This window comes from Tursiops truncatus, chromosome 8, assembly GCF_011762595.2.
Source record: "Tursiops truncatus isolate mTurTru1 chromosome 8, mTurTru1.mat.Y, whole genome shotgun sequence".
Taxonomy (NCBI): domain Eukaryota; kingdom Metazoa; phylum Chordata; class Mammalia; order Artiodactyla; family Delphinidae; genus Tursiops; species Tursiops truncatus.
This window is the reverse complement of record NC_047041.1, coordinates 15310035-15325602: the sequence shown is the minus strand read 5'-3', so window position 1 is coordinate 15325602 and position 15568 is coordinate 15310035. Positions and strand designations below refer to the sequence as shown.

Sequence of the window (15568 nt, the reverse complement as noted above, 5' to 3'; positions counted from 1 at the left end):
AGCAAAAAAGAGTGGCCTCCCGCGCTCAGCAACTAGAGAAAGCCCGCGTGCAGCTGCGAAGAACCAGTGCAGCCCAAAATTGAATAAATAAATAAATTAAAAAAGAAATAGTTATGACAGATATTATTATACCCTTCTTGCCTGAGCCCTGCCCTCCGGTAAAAAAGATGGACAGTGGTCTCTTAACTCCTAAGCGGGTACTAACTGATTTAGTCATAGTAAATGGGAGTCTTTTGTTTATTAAAGCCTCGGTGGGTTGATTATTGAGCATCAGTGTATTATTCACCTGATGTTAATCACGCTACTAAAAACGATGACCAAAAGTTTGCCTTAGGTAAGTCACGTTACTGTCGATACTCTGAATGATCCTTTCCCGCCCGGGAAGAAATTCCCCTCATAGCTAAATTCTCTCTCTCTTTTAACCCCTTGCGGAGCCCCATCAACTATACTGGACTACCTCTCCCATCATGCAATGGGAAACGTACACATCGTCTCCGTGATCCGACGGGAACTTTAACCAATCCGATGACAGGGCTCTCATTCGGCGACCTTTTGACTCTGAGTAGAGGCGGGACTCTCAGTTGCTAGGTTCTTACCTTTTCCGGAAGTGGTTATTGGCCGCTGCAGGGCAACACCCCGGCGTCCCTGGAAGCTGGGAGCCCGGGTGGTGCTGCGGAATCTGCGCAGAGCCGGGAGCTAGCGCCCCGGGCCTCCCGGGGTGAGGGACAGGTGAGAACCCCCTGGAGGGAGAGTTGGGTGGCTAGGAAGGGAGGGAAGCGGGAAAGTCGAGGCACGCTCGTGTGCCACCGAGCGGGATGTGCATGAGTGTGGGCGGGAACTGAAGGAAGAAGTGAAGATGGAGCGGCCAGATCAGTGCGCCTCTATCCAAAATCTGAGTGGCGGAAGGGCCTGGGCTGGAGTGCTGGCGGGGCAGTGAGAGCGGGCACTGGGCCACGAGTGTGAGCTGGCAGGGGCGCTCGTTTATTTGTCCTGTTCGGATTTAGTGTGTAAGGCTGGTCTTCTGAACCCTGCTTGAACATTTCTCTCGTGGGGAAGCTTCTTCCCCCCCGTGTTCGAGTCGGGGCTGGCCCAACCTTTTGCTGTCTTATAGCCAGCTGGGGAAGTTAGTAAGTTTTTTGTTTTCATTTTTTCCTTTCCTTGCATTGATTCAAAAATCTACCTTCTCCTTGTGGAACCGCGCTCCTCACTTGCCTTCCACGACTCCTCTCTCTCTGGGGTTTCCTAACCCAGCCCCCTTCATCAGCCTTTGCAAACCCTTACTTTCTGTTCACTACACTCCATCTCTGAGCGGCTTCACCCAGAGTTTCAGTTACCATCTATTTAACGGTTACTCCCCAAACTGTGGCTCCCGCCAGACCTCTTTTCTTGAGTCTTGAGCTCCGACTTGCTTACTGAACCTCCCAACTGAATGTCGCCCCATCCTTCCCGGTCCCCCAGATCTGTTCCTCCTTTGTAGTTTCTGTCTCAGTGAAGGACTTCACCCATTCACTCAGTCAGCCATGTCTGCACTTGGAATTCATTCATCTATTATAATATATGCAGCAACGTTTGTTGGCCATATCTAGGCAGTATGCTAGGTGGGGCTATCGGGCAAGGCATAGAAGTGAACTGATAATCACAATATACTGCTTTAAGTGCTCTGATTGTTCTCCTGCCTCTCCCTTACTTGCTGCAGACATCAAGTACTGTTCTTTTGCCTCATAATACACCTGGAATCTGGCCCTTCCTTTCCATTCTCACAGCCACTGACTTAGTTCATAATTTCTTGCTTTTTCTTTTTTTTTTGGCCACCATGGGGATCTTAGTTCCCCAACCGGGGATCGAACCAGTGCCCACTTCATTGGAAGCACAGAGTCTTAACCACTGGACCGCCAGGGAAGTCCCTAGTTCATAATTTCTTGCCAGTGTTTTCAGGATACCTTTCTAACTGGTCCCTCCGTGTCTTTTCTTGCCCGCCTCCAATTAGTTCTTACACAGCTGTCAGAATCATCTTTCTAAACTACAGATCTGATCAGGCCAGTCTCCTTTGTGAAGCTTGTGATGGTTGCTCATCATGTCAGGATACAGCCTCAGTCCTCCCAAGCCTTTTATTATGTGCTCCTTGCCTTCCATTGTAGATCTCTCTCCTGCCATTGTCCCTTGTGCGCTGGTCACGTCAGAGTGGTTAAGAGCTCAGGGCTTTGGAATCAGATAGATGTGGGCGCATGCATGTTCTGCTGTGCCATTTACTAGCTGTGAAACCTTGGGCAAGTTTAAAAAACTTTTTGAAACTTGCTGAGCCTCAGTTTTCTCTTTTGAAAAATGGGGATCATAATTTCTACTTAGCAGAGAGGATGAGGTGTGATGATGTATATATAGCATTAGTACAGTTCTTGGAACATAGGAAGTGTTCAGTGAATATAAGCTTTTGTTGTCATCATTAATTCTCTGCACCTACCGTATACTCTCTTCTGCCTCTTTGCCTTTGTGTAAGCTGTGTCTTCTGCCTTAAATAACCTCACTCCCTTATCCTGGTGAACTCCTGCTTATCCTTCAAGAGCCATCTCCATGGTCCTCTACTCTGCAGTGCTTTTCCTGATCTTCCAAAGTAGGGTTAATTGCCCTTCCTTTGTGTCCTGTCGTATTTTCTGATACTTCCCTTAATGCACTTAACACACTGTATAATCATGTATTTACATATTTGGCTTCACAACTAGGTTGAGCTGGAGCGTTACCAGGTTTGTGGCTGTGACAGCATAGTGCCTGACCCATGGTAGGTGTTCAGTAAATGGTTATTGGATGTCTGAATGGCCTTAACTTATATTCCCTGGTACTAGCTTTGTCCTCTAGAACAATGTAGACTAAGCCCTTTCAATAAGTGAATGGTAATAATAACAACTAACATTTATTGAGGTCTTACTGTGTTTTGAGTATTTTACATGTATTGAGGCATTTAATCCTCACAACCCTTTTAGATAGACATTGTTATTATCCCCATTTTATAGATGAGGAAACTGAGGCAACTTGCCCAGCTGGTAAGTGGCAGAGCTGGGATTCAAAGCCAAGAGTGTTCCCAAACCTGTGCTCATTACCACTGCATAATCAACTCTAATGTCTTCCACGTTCTCCTCAGTGCCTTCTCCAGTAAATCTTTTCTTTTCTGGTGGTGAACTTTCTTTATAATTGTTCAAGCAGGGTGGAAGAAATAAATATGCAGGGAACCCTAAGTGTGCATATACGTGTGTATGCTCTGTGAGTACGCAGGTGTGCAAAACTTTTTGGCTGTGCCTGTCAAATTAGACCACATTCACAGTAAGGTAACCATAATGTCGAGAGACTGGGAACCAGTGGCATGTATTGAAGGGAAGGGAGCTGGGAAAACCTGGCTTGGAGTAGTGGTGCCTTGGGTGCCCTTTGTGGGTCCAGAGGGTGGAATAGGGCAAATGGGAGGAAGTTTCTTAGACATAGATTTTTGGCTTACTAAGAGAAAGACCTTTTCATAGTTAAGGATGATCTAACTGTGGAGTTGGCAGTAACATCAGTAATATTGCTAAATTTATTTAACATGTTTTGTGTACCAGGGACTGTGCTAGGCCCTGTACAGGTATATATTATCTCATTTCACCTTCAGACAACCTTTTGATGTAGATTATCGTGATTGTTTGAATTAAGCGCATGAGGTTATTGAGACTTGGAGAGGTGAAGTACCTTGCCTAAGTTCACACAGCTGGTAAGTGAGAAAGATGGGATTTAATTCAGGTGTTTCTGGCCCCCAAACTGGTGCTTCAGCCACTATGCTGTCTGGCACTTAAAGCATAGAGAGGAAAAATTTGGCAAGGGAAGGGCAGTTGGACCAGAGCTCTTATGGGCTTTTTTTGCTTTTGAGATTCTTTGGCTGTATATTAGTGGTTTAGAGCAGTGACCAAGCTCCTACGTTTACTTAGCTTATTTTAGGCTTGGTTGGTAAATGCAGAAGGAGGCAGAGGCATGACCCTCAGAAGCCTGTGGCTTAACAGGAGAGGTGGAACGCATTCTCATAAAAAAGGTAATACTGAGAAAAATATGCCTATGAACAAAGGAAAACTGTGTCCTTTGTACCGAGGTAGTTATAAGTAGACAGGAGAGGCCGAGGTTGGCCAGGGAGGGCTTCCTGGAGAAGGTGTATGAGACTTTGCTTTTTTGCTAGATTCTGGGATTGGCAGGAGATGGATGAGGACAGTTGGGTGGTCCTTCCCCACAACTCCGTGGCTCACAGTGAGGGTCAGGCCTGGCGGCAAGCACATCTCCTCAGGTTTCATCTGATCTATCGGTAAGTGCTGCATGGAGTACCACATTGACGGTTCTGAAGCCATGTCTAGGGTGCCAAGATTGACAGTGATGTCCCTCACGGTCTCAGGCTTAGAGGAAAATGTTAGGACGTGTGCCGTGTGTTTCCTGAAGCTGATCTCAGGGCTGCTTTCTTAGATGTCTCATCTTACCCCCGCTCACCCAGGTTATCATCACCTCTCATCTAGATTGGCTCGTGGTTTCCTACCTAATCTCTCTGCAGCCACTCTGATTTTCTTCTTTTCCAATCTGGCCTCCATTCCTGTCTGTATTTCCAGTGGCTGCCTGAGTAATCTTTTCAAAATATGTATCTGGAAAAACCCTTTCCTGATTTCCAGCTCTCTTATTACAAAAGCCAAGTTCTCCACATGGCCCGACTTCCACCCACCTGCCCAGCATCCTCTCCGACTATGCTTCTTCTTGCTTAGTGTTCTTAGCTGTTGAAGGGCCTTTGCACGTGCTGCTGCTTTTGTTAGAACATCTTTTCCTCCTCTTTTTGCCTGGTGAATACCTCCTCATTCTTCACTTCTCGGCACAGGCTTCATCCAAGTCAGGCTCTTTTCCTTCGGAGCTCTTACCTCATTTAAAATTATACACTTATCTGTGACTGATTGGTTTGTCTCCTTCCCTCACTAGACTAGCCCCTGGGGAGTAGCAGCTGAATCTGTTTTTAATCACCATTGCATCTCTAGCGCCCAGCAGCAAATAAATACTTCTCGAATGAGTAAATGATCTCTAGTAGCCATTGAACAAATGTGGTTTCTCTTCTACCACCTTCCTTATTCCTGCAATTCCTGCCCTTTTGGCCCTGTCCTTGCCTATATCTTTCCTGAAGCCAGGCAAGGAAAGAAGGTAGACTATAGCCCACCCGTATTTTAATTTTTTTCTGGCAGAAGGTTTGTTTGACATTTGAGTAATCCAGGAATTTAGACTTTTCCACATTCTTCCTGACCTTTAAATAGTTAAACATAGACGGTTTAGTAAATGGCTAATTAGGCATTTTGCCGGGAGGACAGAGATTTTACCTGCCCCCTGCTTTCTGGAGATGGGATGTATCTAGGGATAGGTAACATTTTTCAAATGCAGAATTTCTCGAATTCTCTGAGATGGTTGGTACAATGCCTTGTATAGGTCACTGCCTGTTGAATTGAATAACGTACAGCCTGATGTTCAGGCCATTGCGCTTCCTACCTCCCCAGAGATCCCCTCCCTTTTTCTTTCCCTCTCCTCCCTAACTCAAAGGATGAAAGATTCCGAGGGCTCCTTAAACCTCCAGGCTGTGGCCACATCTCCTGCACTGGTTCTTGGTCCTTTTCTGCTTCGCTTTTTCCGCGTCTGGCCCTAGTCATCTCTGACTGTATGTGTGGAGGCTCAAGCATTATGTCCGCAGGTGTTATAGGTTCTCAGGGGAGGAAGAAGATTCCCACTTAGGCTTAAGTACTGCAGGGAAGAATGCTTCTTTAGCCTTTCTTCCTGAGGCACAAAGGCGCTGCTTGGAGGTGTCGTGGTGGGAATGAGAGGGTGCAGAGCCTGGCTCCCTTGGGTCCAGTGACTGAGAAAGGGAACCATCTTTTGTGAGCCCTAAGGCAAGACACCTCCCTTGCTCATCTGTCAGCTGCCAGAGTGCAGACAGGGCCACGGGAATGGTCCCTCAGAGATCCTTTGTGTTTATCAGGGGCCCCTCTCCAGGGATCTTGGAACAGATTCAGAGTCACCAGATCTTGCCGTTTTCTGAGCACTCATTACAGGCTGCATCCCAACCTTCTTTTTGACGATGAGGTCTTTTTTTTTTTTTGCCTTGCCCCAAGGCACGTGGGATCTTAGTTCCCGGACCAGGGATCGAACCCGTGCCCCCTGTATTGGAAGTGTGGAGTCTTAACCAGTGGACCGCCAGGGAAGTCCTGATGATGAGGTCTTTCTGCTCACTTCCTCTGCTATGAGGGCTGTGTCCTGCTTGCTGCCCCAGGTGGAACTGTGACAGTGTCTGAAGAGGTGGCTACAGGAGAGGTCAGGACCTGCTCCTCCAGGCTCCCTGCGGTCATACCAGTGTGGCTGCCACCGCCCGGTTAGGGAGGCATTCTGAAGGGCTGTCCGTGGCAGCCACTTTACAGGGTGACTTGTCCCTGTGTCATCGGGCTTCAGCGTGGGAGCTGCTATAGGGGAGGGGTGCTGTGACCTGGGGTCCTGAGGTCGTAGGAGTAGGGATGCGAAGGAAGGAGCAATTCTAGAACCGCGCCAGCTTGTCAGTTGAAGAAGGTGGCACCGCCCCGTCCCTGGAGCTAGGAATCTTGGATTCAGGTTGGATTCCTTTCCAGTCTTCCGCCCCCCCTCCCCCCATTCCTGGTCCTATTAAACCTAACATCACAGCATCCCTTGTGTCTGTCCCTTCTTCTCCATTCCCACTGCTTCTGCCCTAGTTTAAGCCCTCATCATCTTTCCCGGGGACTGTAGCCTCCTCAGTGGTTTTCCTGATGCCAGTCTCTCATTTCTCCAATCCGGCCAGGCCACTCCTGCCAAAGTTCTCATCCTAAAAAAAGGCCACTCTGTGTCACTTTCTTCCACCAAAGCCCGCAGTGGCTCCTCTCTGCTGCAGGGCAGAGTTGAGGCCCTTCAGCAGCATCCACTGAGATCACCATGACTAGACCCAGGCCTGGCTTCCACCCCGGCCCCTGCCATGCGCGCTGGCATCGGCTCCCCAGACCACCTTGCCTGACCTGCTGTTCCCTCTGCCTGGGATTCCTCTCTCCGCTGTCAGAATTCTTGTCAGCCGTCGGTACCCAGCTCCTTGACAAAGCCTTCCTTCATCCCCGCAGTGGGAGTATGTTACTTCTGTGTTAGTACTCCCAGAGCAGGATGTGTTTTTCCCTTCTGCCTTCTACTACTGTTGAAGCTGTGTACGCTGCTAGACTGTAAGCTCCCTGAGGGCATTGTTCAAGGTAAACAGGGACATGCAAACAGGGCTATGTGTTGGGACAGCATGACTGCACCTGGGGTACATTGGTATATGGGTATGTGTGTGCTGCTAGTTATTGTGGTGTCTCACTAGGGTTTTCTAGCAGGGGTCCTAGACTGTTAGTTCTTACTCCTGTTGGGGGAGTGGGTAGAGTATTAAGTCAAACCCTTGAGACATTTGGGTTTCCAGGTCGTTTATGGTCCACAAGAGTATTCAGCAGGGCTTTGGAGGGAGATGTGTCTAAGAACTTTCCAGGGTGCAGAGGCTATAAGGCCTGAGTTCTGAGCCATTGGTCCCACCCTCCGCTCTCCCTGGCTCAGTTGGCCTGCAGGGGCTGGTCTGGCCCAGGTGCTCCATGACCCAGCCTCACCTTTTCCCCTTCTAAGCTGGGGCACTGATTTTCTCTTTGGGTGGGTGGGGTCTCTGGGATCTAGGTGTTCGAGCCCAAACCAGTCATGGCCGGAAGACCCATCCGCATAGGAGACCAGCTGGTTCTGGAGGAAGATTATGATGAGACCTACATGCCCAGTGAGCAAGGTAAGAGGCCTGGGTGTATTTGTAATAGTTCTTTGAGGGCAGTTTTCATGGTTTATTTTTGTTCTTCTGATGCAAAGTATGGTACATGCACAGGGTTGCTCAGTGTATTTGGGTTAGATCAGGGGTTGGCAAACTGTAGCCCACGGGCCTAACTTGGCCTGTTGCTTGCTTTTGTAGCTGAAGTTTTATTAGATAACAGCCATGCTTATTTATGTCTTGTTTATGGCTTCTTTCATGCTATAGGAGCAGTAGTATTGAGTAGTTGTGACAGAGACCATACAACCCACAAAACCTAAAATATTTACTGTCTGGCCCTTTACAGAAAAAGTTTGGTGACCTTGGGTCAGATCAATGATTAACTTTAAATGAAAATATAGTGGAGGATATCATGAAATACAGTATATCCTGAGGCCAGGGGAAACCCAATTTCTTAAGAACAAACTAAAGCTGTATGTTTTTTTAAAAAAAAAAAATAACATTATTAATAACAATAATAACAAAATTTATTGAGTGCTACTGTGTGCCAGTCTCTCTACTAAGAACTTTTCATGTGTTTCCTTTTCAACCCTCACAGCAACTCTGTGAGTTAGATACTATTATTATCCCCATTTTACAGATGAGGAAACCAAGGCACAGGAAGGTTAAGTAACTTCCCTGTAGTCACACAGTTTACTAATCGGGGCAGCTAGGATCCACACCTAGGTATTCTAGCTCCAGGGCCTACACTTTGAAGCACCATGCTATTTTGGGGCAGTGAAGATTTCTTTGAATTTCTCATGAGTTGCGGACCTGGACACACAAATTTTGCTTATAGTTCAGGTGGTTTGCAAGCCAGTTTTGGGGAAGAACTCTTGCATCTATAGGAGTCCGTGGATCCCACATTAGGATAGGATAGGATTTGTTATAACATAGGATTTTTGTTTGTTTTCCGTGTAGAAATTTTTAATCTCTGTGTTAAATTTATCAGTCTGTTCTCATATGGCCCCTGAATTTTGTATCATAGTTAGAAAAGCTTCCCTGCTCTCATGTTGTCCTCAGGTTTGTCCCCACACTGTTCGTGGCATAGCTCATCTTTCACCCACTGGTTGAGTGCCGCCTGTGTGTTTTGGGGTTTACTTTTTCTTCTGTTCCATGGGGCTGTCTGTTCAAACGCCAGAACTGTGCTCTTAACTACTGAGGCTCAGTAATAAATTCTAGTATCTAGTAAGGCTGAAATACCCTCATTCCTCTTCTTTTTTCAAAGTTTTCTTGGTTATCTTATCTGCTTTATCTCCCCATGAACTTTAGAAACACCCTGTCTTTTTCTGGGGAGGGCTGTGTATTGGGGAACTGTTGGTATTTTAGAGAAAATTGTGTTAAATTTATGAATGAGCCTGGGGAGGATTGACATCTCTATGCAGTTAAGTTATGCATCCAGGTCAACCTGGAGGTTCCTATCAAAGAACATCTATTCCTTTCCGTTTGTGTCTTTTTTCTGTTCTTCAGGGGTGACTTAAAAGTTTTCTTCATTTTGGTTTTGCACATTTCTTGCTCAGTTTATTTCTTAAAGATTTTATTCTTTTTGGTTTGCTATTATAAACGGGGTCTAACTTTTTCTAAGGCTGTTTATAAAAAACTCTCTTCTGCTCAGTCATGCGTAGACGTCCTAAGCTCGAGCCCCCATTTTCTCTTCCTGGACTTGCAGCAGCTTCCTAATCAGCCTCCTGCTTCTACTCTTGCCCTTCTCTAGTCTGTGCTCCACTTAGCACCAGAGTGATCTAATAGTGTAAAGCAGATCATATCGGGGCTCTGCTTTTCATAATCTTCCGTATAATCTTCCATTATGCTCAGCATAACGCCCTTAGTGGGATGTGCAGGGCTGTGCATGACTCGGCCCTGCCACCCAGCCAGGCTCACCCAGTGCCTCTCTCTCCCTCCCTCTGCTAGGCACATGGTCTTTCTGACGGTCCCCAGACAGGCCAGGCTGCCACATGTCACAGGCCCTTTGAACCTGCTCTTCTGCCTGAGTCCTCTTTCCTCAGTGCTCTGCATAGCTGGCTCCTTTGTTTCCTTCAGGATTTAGTTAAGTGTCCCATTCTGAGAGGTTTTCTGACCACCCTTTGTAAAAGACTGCCCCTCCACCTTGACAAACTCTGTCTCATACCTCACTCACTTCCTTCATTACATTTATCAGAAGCCTTAATTCCTTGCATATTTATCTGTTGATGTCATTACTGGCTGTTTCTTCTACCAGCATGTAAGCTCCATAAGGACAGAGGGCATTTCCCTCCTAGTCATGGCACATGGTGACTGGCACATAGGAGGCACTCAAACAATACATGTGAAATTAAGGAACACGTTAGTCCTTGGCTAACCAAATTTCGGCCGGTCCTTTTTGCCTTTCCTAGTCCCCAGGTATGTCATCTTCCAAAGTCCTCCACTGAGATGACCCATAAAGGATATGGTAAAGGGTAGAGGTGAACAGCCAGGTGAAGAGATACATAGGGCGAGGTCCGAGAGGGTCCCAAGTGCAGGAACTTCTGTCCCAGTGGAGCTGGGATGTGCCACCCTCCTTGCACACGGAAGTGCCGGAAGCTCTCTGAACCCCAGAGTTTAGGGATTTTTACGGAGGCTTCGTCGTGCACGTATGATCACTTATTAACTCATTTTCCAGCCCCTCTCCAGAGAATGAGGGGAGAGGCTGAAAGTTCCAAGCTTCTAATCATGGCTTGGTCTTTCTGGTGGCCAGGCCCCATCCAGGAGCCCACCCAGAGTCGCCTCATGGAGACAGAAGACTCTCCTGTCACTCAGGAAATTCCAAGGGCTTTAGGAACTCTGTGTCAGGAACTGGGACCAAAGACCAAACATTAATAGGAACGGGGGCAGAGACCAATATATAGCTCTCTTATTATCTCCCAAGACTGACTGATTCTTCCTTCTTTGTATCCACCCTCCTCCCACCCCCACCTCTCTTACCTTCCCACCCTCCTACCCCTCCTTGCAGAAATTCTTGAATTTGCCAAAGAGATTGGTATTGATCCCATAGAAGAACCAGAGCTGATGTGGCTGGCACGGGAGGGCATTGTGGCCCCACTGCCTGGGGAGTGGAAACCATGGTGAGTCAGCACGGGCGCCGCCTTCTGGCTTGGCCTTTGAGGCGGAGGGGGGCTGACACTGGAGATCAGCTTTAACCGGCCACCTTTCGAAGCCTGTCCTGCAATGGGCCGTCCCTCTGCTGGGCCGCCTGATGCTTTGGGCCTGAGCCCAGGCCGCCATGATGGTCCCTGGAGGGGCTCAGCAGGGATACCCAGGGTCCCAGGCTCTAAGCTGCCGCCCTGCGTCAGCATCCGTTTTGGACACACGGAGGAGGTGTCATTGTTATCCTTTGCAGACTGAGATGGAGAGTGACAATACTGGGGCCTCCTCAGTGTGTCCAGAGTGGACGCTGGTGCTGGAGAGGTTTGAGTGAGGCTACACAGACTGGCAGCGGCTTCCGTCTCCTTTGACAGCCCAGCCCTGAATTTGTGTGACTTGTGCACGAATGGGTTCCTATTTCCAGTTTCAGTTGGCACTCTGAACTGTGAGAGCAGACCCTCGCTCAGCTTATCTCAGGGGATCAGAGGTTGATGGTGAGGAAACAGACTGGCCGAGGCGGGGCGGCCACCGCCTTCCCCCTGATCCTCCCCATGCCAGGACTCCCACTACAGGGGGCACTGCTCTGTCCTTACCACCTGCACGGGGCTCTCTCCAGGTGGCCTTCTTATGGTCGGTGCCCCGAGTTTACTTCCTACCGTAGCGTGGGATTTCCTGTTTCTCCCAAACTAGCCCCCAGATATCTTGGGGTGGGGGGGTCGTCTTTTCTGCTGGGATTGTGCAATTTTGTGTACAAGTTATAATTATCCTGTTCTTCCCTGAACCACTTAATGCGTTGGCCATACCTCAAAATGACTGCAGTCGTAGCTTTACTTATCCCCGCCGCAGGGTCCTAATCCTTCCAGCTTCTCCTCGCATGACGGGCTCCCTGTTCTCTGGATCTTTTTAGCCGCCTTTCCTTGGACCTTCTCCAGGTCATGACATCTTTCTTCTACTAAAGCCATCAGCACTGCACCCAGTATTGCAGGTGCTGAGGACTCCCGGTTGTGTTTATAGGAAAAGTTTGTAGGATAGTGGTTTCTGTTTGGTTTCCAACATCCACCCTGATAGCCACATTTGCCTTATCATTAATCTCTTTATTCTTTTTTCTTTATGTTTTTTAAATCTGTATATATCTGTGCTGTTCTGCTTTTGGATACATTTTCTAATTAAAAACCACATGAGAAATGTAATCAGAATAATACCTTAATGTGCACATAATAAACAAATGGCTGCAGTGATGTAAAAAGGAAAAAGGGTGATGGAAGGAAGGAACTGTCATCGTCTGTGGCCCAGCTGTGGGCCAGGGTCATGCCAGCGGCCCTCAGGTACCTGCTGGTGGTAGTTAACACTACCTCATCCGGTAAGGAGAGCATGAACTATTTCTCACTTTTTAAAGTAAGTCATTGAAAGTTATGTATATGTGTCTTCTTTCATCCTTACTCCCAGTCCCATGAGTAATTGCTGTTAGTTGGGGAATTCCTTCGAAGTCTGGATTCTCTCTTCTCTTCCTTTAATATGTTTGTCTACCTTTACACCAATACTGTACTGTCTTTTTTTTTTTTTTGCAGGTAGAAAAAAATCACAAATTTATTACATACATACATAGACATATATAAAAATACAGGCAGATACAAACAGAGATCTTACAGCTTTGCTTCTAAATTTTAGCCATGAGACAGGAATGATAATGCAAAACTCACTAGTTTATAAAGAACAGTTGGATACAAATTGTGTTTCTGGTGAATGGTATTAGTTAAGGTGAATTGCTCAGATGGCTTAAACTTTTTACTAATATCTGCGTAAGAGATTTTAAGGTTTCTCATAGGCCAAGTTTTTAAAATACGCTTTCCTTTTTTTTTCCTACTTCTTTTTTTTTGTCTTTATACTTTTAATTGGTATTTTTTGAATAACATAATTTAAGTTTTAATGATGTCCAGTTTCTCGACTTTTCAAATATGATTAATGCTTTGTGTCCTGTTTAAGAAATGTTTGCCTATTCCAAAGTCATGAAGATATTCTGTGTCTCGTTTTTTTTTTCCCCCACAACTCACACACACACACTGTATTTTATTTTTACAAGAGATAAATAAACTGACACCAAGCATTGTAAATGGATGACCACAACAAAAGCAACAATGATTGCAATTACCAAACACGAAACACACTCATACTATGTCATAATATTGACATTCAGTCCAGGAATGTAACAGCTCCTTTACTTTGCAGTGAAAATTGATTTGTATATTTTTTGCCTCTCAGTCCTTGTGGGATTTTGTTTTTTTATTCAAACAGAAAGTCACAAAAATTATAATCATCCTCATCAGTTCACTCAGTCCCATGTAATTAATTTTTTTTTTCATCTTGATCTTTTGTTAGCACTTTTATGAATTCATCAGTTTTCCATTAGAGTTCTGAAAATGCTTACTCATTCAGTTCAGCAGTATAGTCACTTACCAGAAACCTGTACTTGTCAGAGTCTTTTCCATGAATTCCTTGAAGATGAAACCCTTTTATAGGAACATTGTTGCGAAAGCATCAGAGTACACCCAGAACTGTCTGTAAATGACAAAAGACTTGATGTCTGTAAATGACAAAAGATTTGATGAAAGTTCATAATAATGCAGTTGACAAGGAAATTTAGTTACTTCTGAGATATACATTTTAAAGTAATAACTAGAATTATGACTTATAACATTATACCAGAACATATAAGATTTTTAGAAATTTCATGTAATGTCTGAAACATTTATATTAACGTATTTCCATACAGATAACCCAAAGAAAGTTTAGTTTTAGTTGTTTTTTTGTTTGTTTGTTTTTTTATACTGCTGGTTCTTATTAGTCATCAGTTTTATACACATCAGTGTATACGTGTCAATCCCAATTGCCCAATTCATTACACCACCATCCCCACCCCACCGTGGTTTTCCCCCCTTGGTGTCCATATGTTTGTTCTCTACATCTGTGTCTCAACTTCTGCCCTGCAAACTGGTTCATCTGTACCATTTTTCTAGGTTCCACATACATGCGTTAATATACGATATTTGTTTTTCTCTTTCTGACTTACTTCACTCTGTATGACAGTCTCTAGATCCATCCACATCTTGATAAATGACTCAATTTCGTTCCTTTTTATGGCTGAGTAATATTCCATTGTATATATGTACCACAACTTCTTTATCCATTCGTCTGTCGATGGGCATTTAGGTTGCTTCCATGACCTGGCTATTGTAAACAGTGCTGCAATGAATATTGGGGTGCATGTGTCTTTTTGCATTATGGTTTTCTCTGGGTATATGCCCAGTAGTGGGATTGCTGGGTCATATGGTAATTCTATTTTTAGTTTTTTAAGGAACCTCCGTACTGTTCTCCATAGTGGCTGTATCCATTTACATTCCCACCAGCAGTGCAGGAGGGTTCCCTTTTCGCCACACCCTCTCCAGCACTTGTTGTTTGTAGATTTTTCTGCTGACACCCATTCTAACTGGTGTGAGGTGATACCTCATTGTAGTTTTGATTTGCATTTCTCTAATAATTAGTGATGTTGAGCAGCTTTTCATGTGCTTCTTGGCCATCTGTATGTCTCCTTTGGAGAAATGTCTATTTAGGTCTTCTGCCCAGTTTTGGATTGGGTTGTTTGTTTCTTTAATATTGAGCTGCATGAACTGTTTATATATTTTGGAGATTAATCCTTTGTCTGTTGATTTGTTTGCGAATATTTTCTCCCATTCTGATGGTTGTCTTTTCATCTTGTTTATGGTTTCCTTTGCTGTGCAAAAGCTTTAGAGTTTCATTAGATCCCATTTGTTTATTTTTGTTTTTATTTCCATTACTCTAGGAAGTAGATCAAAAAAGATCTTGCTGTGATTTATGTCAGAGTGTTTTTCCTATGTTTTCATCTAAGAGTTTTATACTGTCCGGTCATACATTTAGGTCTCGAATCCATTTTGAGTTTATTTTTCTGTATGGTGTTAGGGAGTGTTCTAATTTCATTCTTTTACATGTAGCTGTCCAGTTTTCTCAGCACCACTTATTGAAGAGACTGTCTTTTCTCCATTGTATATCTTTGCCTCCTTTGTCAGAGATTAGTTGACCATAGGTGCGTGGGTTTATCTCTGGGCTTTCTATCCTGTTCCATTGATCTGTGTTTCTGTTTTTGTGCCAGTACCACATTGTCTTGATTACTGTAGCTTTGTACTATAGTCTGAAGTCAGGGAGTCTGATTCCTCCAGCTCCGTTTTTTCCCTCAAGACTGCTTTGGCTATTCGGGGTCTTTTGTGTCTCCATACAAATTTTGAGATGATTTGTTCTAGTTCCTTAAAAAATGCCATTGGTAATTTGATAGGGATTGCATTGAATCTGTAGATTGCTTTGGGTAGTAGAGTCATTTTCACAATATTGATTCTTCCAATCCAAGAACATGGTATATCTTTCCATCTTTTGGTATCATCTTTAATTTCTTTCATCAGTGTCTTATAGTTTTCTGCATACAGGTCTTTTGTTTCCCTAGGTAGGTTTATTCCTAGGTATTTTATTCTTTTTGTTGCAATGGTAAATGGGAGTGTTTCCATAATTTATTTTTCAGGTTTTTCATTAGTGTATAGGAATGCAAGAGGTTTCTGTGCCTTAATTTTGTAT

At 45.0% G+C, this 15568-nt stretch overlaps 1 protein-coding gene across 5 annotated transcripts in view; it reads left to right on the top strand.

Moving 5' to 3' along the window:
- Positions 1-608: 608 nt before the first annotated feature.
- Positions 609-15568, top strand: part of CEP164 (centrosomal protein 164) — a 70581-nt gene continuing 55621 nt past the window's right edge. For 3 of the 5 annotated variants that reach the window (XM_073808159.1, XM_073808158.1, XM_073808157.1), the window contains exons 1-4: positions 609-729; positions 4187-4309; positions 7714-7816; positions 10800-10911. In XM_073808159.1, the coding sequence (XP_073664260.1) occupies positions 7735-7816; positions 10800-10911 (194 nt within the window). In that variant the 5' untranslated portion in view covers positions 609-729; positions 4187-4309; positions 7714-7734. Of the gene's footprint in view, positions 730-3561; positions 3731-4186; positions 4310-7713; positions 7817-10799; positions 10912-15568 lie in introns of those variants that run through there. The other 2 variants (XM_073808160.1, XM_073808156.1) reach the window with 2 other exon arrangements.